The following is a 1,529-nucleotide window of genomic DNA, read 5'->3' as shown; positions in this document are numbered from 1 at the left end:
TATATGTGTGTGTGTGCGCGATATATATGTATGGCATATATATGCATGCAATATATATATATATATATATATATATATGCAGTTGCATATGTGGACACGAGTATAAAATTACATACCAGGGCCAACTTTGCCGGCCTCTTGTGGCATTGCAGGTCCATGCCCTTGCTGCTGTGGAACAATCCCTGTATTGATAGCTGCGAAAAAACAGTAGCCAGGTGAAAATGGATACAATACATAGCGACAAGCAGTGTTAGGGACGGTTGTAATTGATACATAGCCAGGCACAAGGCACAGCTGTGAAGCACGAAGTATAGCAAATACAATTCTACTCCGACAACTGAAAGTAGATAGGTTTGGCGATAGCCTTGCAGCTGGACATCGTGAACACAGCTAATAGGAAAAGAGAGGCGTAAGTGCGATAACGTGTGTAGCAACGAACCAAGGGGAAATATACACACGTCATACAGTCATACGTGGGGAATAAAGTGGTGCAGCTCACGCACAGATGCATACAAACCCTGTACACAAACCATACAACGGGAGGAGGCTTAACGGTGGCAGAATTAGACACAAAAATTAACATACCTGCTTGCCGAAAAGATACGTTGGCGGCTTTCGCAAAATTGATGGCGCCTCCAGCCTTGAAATCCATCTTCACTTCCTCGGTTCTATCTAAACCACCTATAATTTCGATTTGTTCGTTGCCAGAGACATGAACATGATTTACCTGCGGATGCCTCGACATACAAGAGGTAACACTAGTTGAATTGATGTTCTTCTATCTTAACATACTTAGCTTCATTAAAAAACGTACCGTTTACTTCCGGCTCCAATCTTAGACTGATGTAGTTGGATCCGAAGACAGGTTGTTCAACATTCAAATCTTTGATACACCTCCTGGGCATATCAATCGTTTGAAATTTCTTCGGATTCGTCGCGGCGAAAACGATCTATATGAAACGCATGCCATTAAACAGTATGACTACAGATTAGTTGAAAGACAACCCATTACAAAGCCGATCGTATAAAGGAAAATTGCTACCACGGTCTGATCGCAAATAATCCCCCAACCGTGTTCGTGATTTCGGTTCAGAATGCTTTCAACGCATCGGTCTAACCGAACACTTCTTCATCTCAGACCAACATATTCATGCTCCCCTATCCGAGATTCAGTTTGATATATCATCGCAGGTAGAAAAATAAGGTTGAACTAATCTCTCACCTTAATGTATACGCACTTACCCTCTGACTTGAAATGTATGCAATGCCGTCAACATCCTTAAAATCTTTCCCGGCTTTCTTGAAGGTAAGTTTCACATCCTTTTGTGAGTAAGCAACCCTGTGAGATTCCAGCGAAACTTGAATCAGATATGAAAAACCACCATAGGAAAACATGTCAAGACAGTTACGCGGATACTTCCACCTACATATGAGCATATATACATTTAAAAGTACGTGTATATACAAGTGATATATATATATATATATATATATATATATATACGTACGTACTATACATACTACTANAT

General features: G+C 40.4%; 1 protein-coding gene across 1 annotated transcript; it reads right to left on the bottom strand.

Moving 5' to 3' along the window:
* Positions 1-325: 325 nt before the first annotated feature.
* SARC_15920 (hypothetical protein) lies at positions 326-1,339 on the bottom strand (the record flags this gene model as incomplete). Its single annotated transcript, XM_014289967.1, has 4 exons — positions 326-390; positions 586-681; positions 815-950; positions 1,243-1,339. Coding segments are annotated over 4 exons (394 nt in total), but the record flags the coding sequence as incomplete, so codon positions are not given.
* Positions 1,340-1,529: the final 190 nt, after the last annotated feature.

This window comes from Sphaeroforma arctica (genome assembly GCF_001186125.1).
Source record: "Sphaeroforma arctica JP610 unplaced genomic scaffold supercont1.6983, whole genome shotgun sequence".
NCBI lineage: Eukaryota > Ichthyosporea > Ichthyophonida > Sphaeroforma > Sphaeroforma arctica.
The sequence above is the reverse complement of the archived record's forward strand: the minus strand, read 5'-3'. Positions and strand labels throughout refer to the sequence as shown.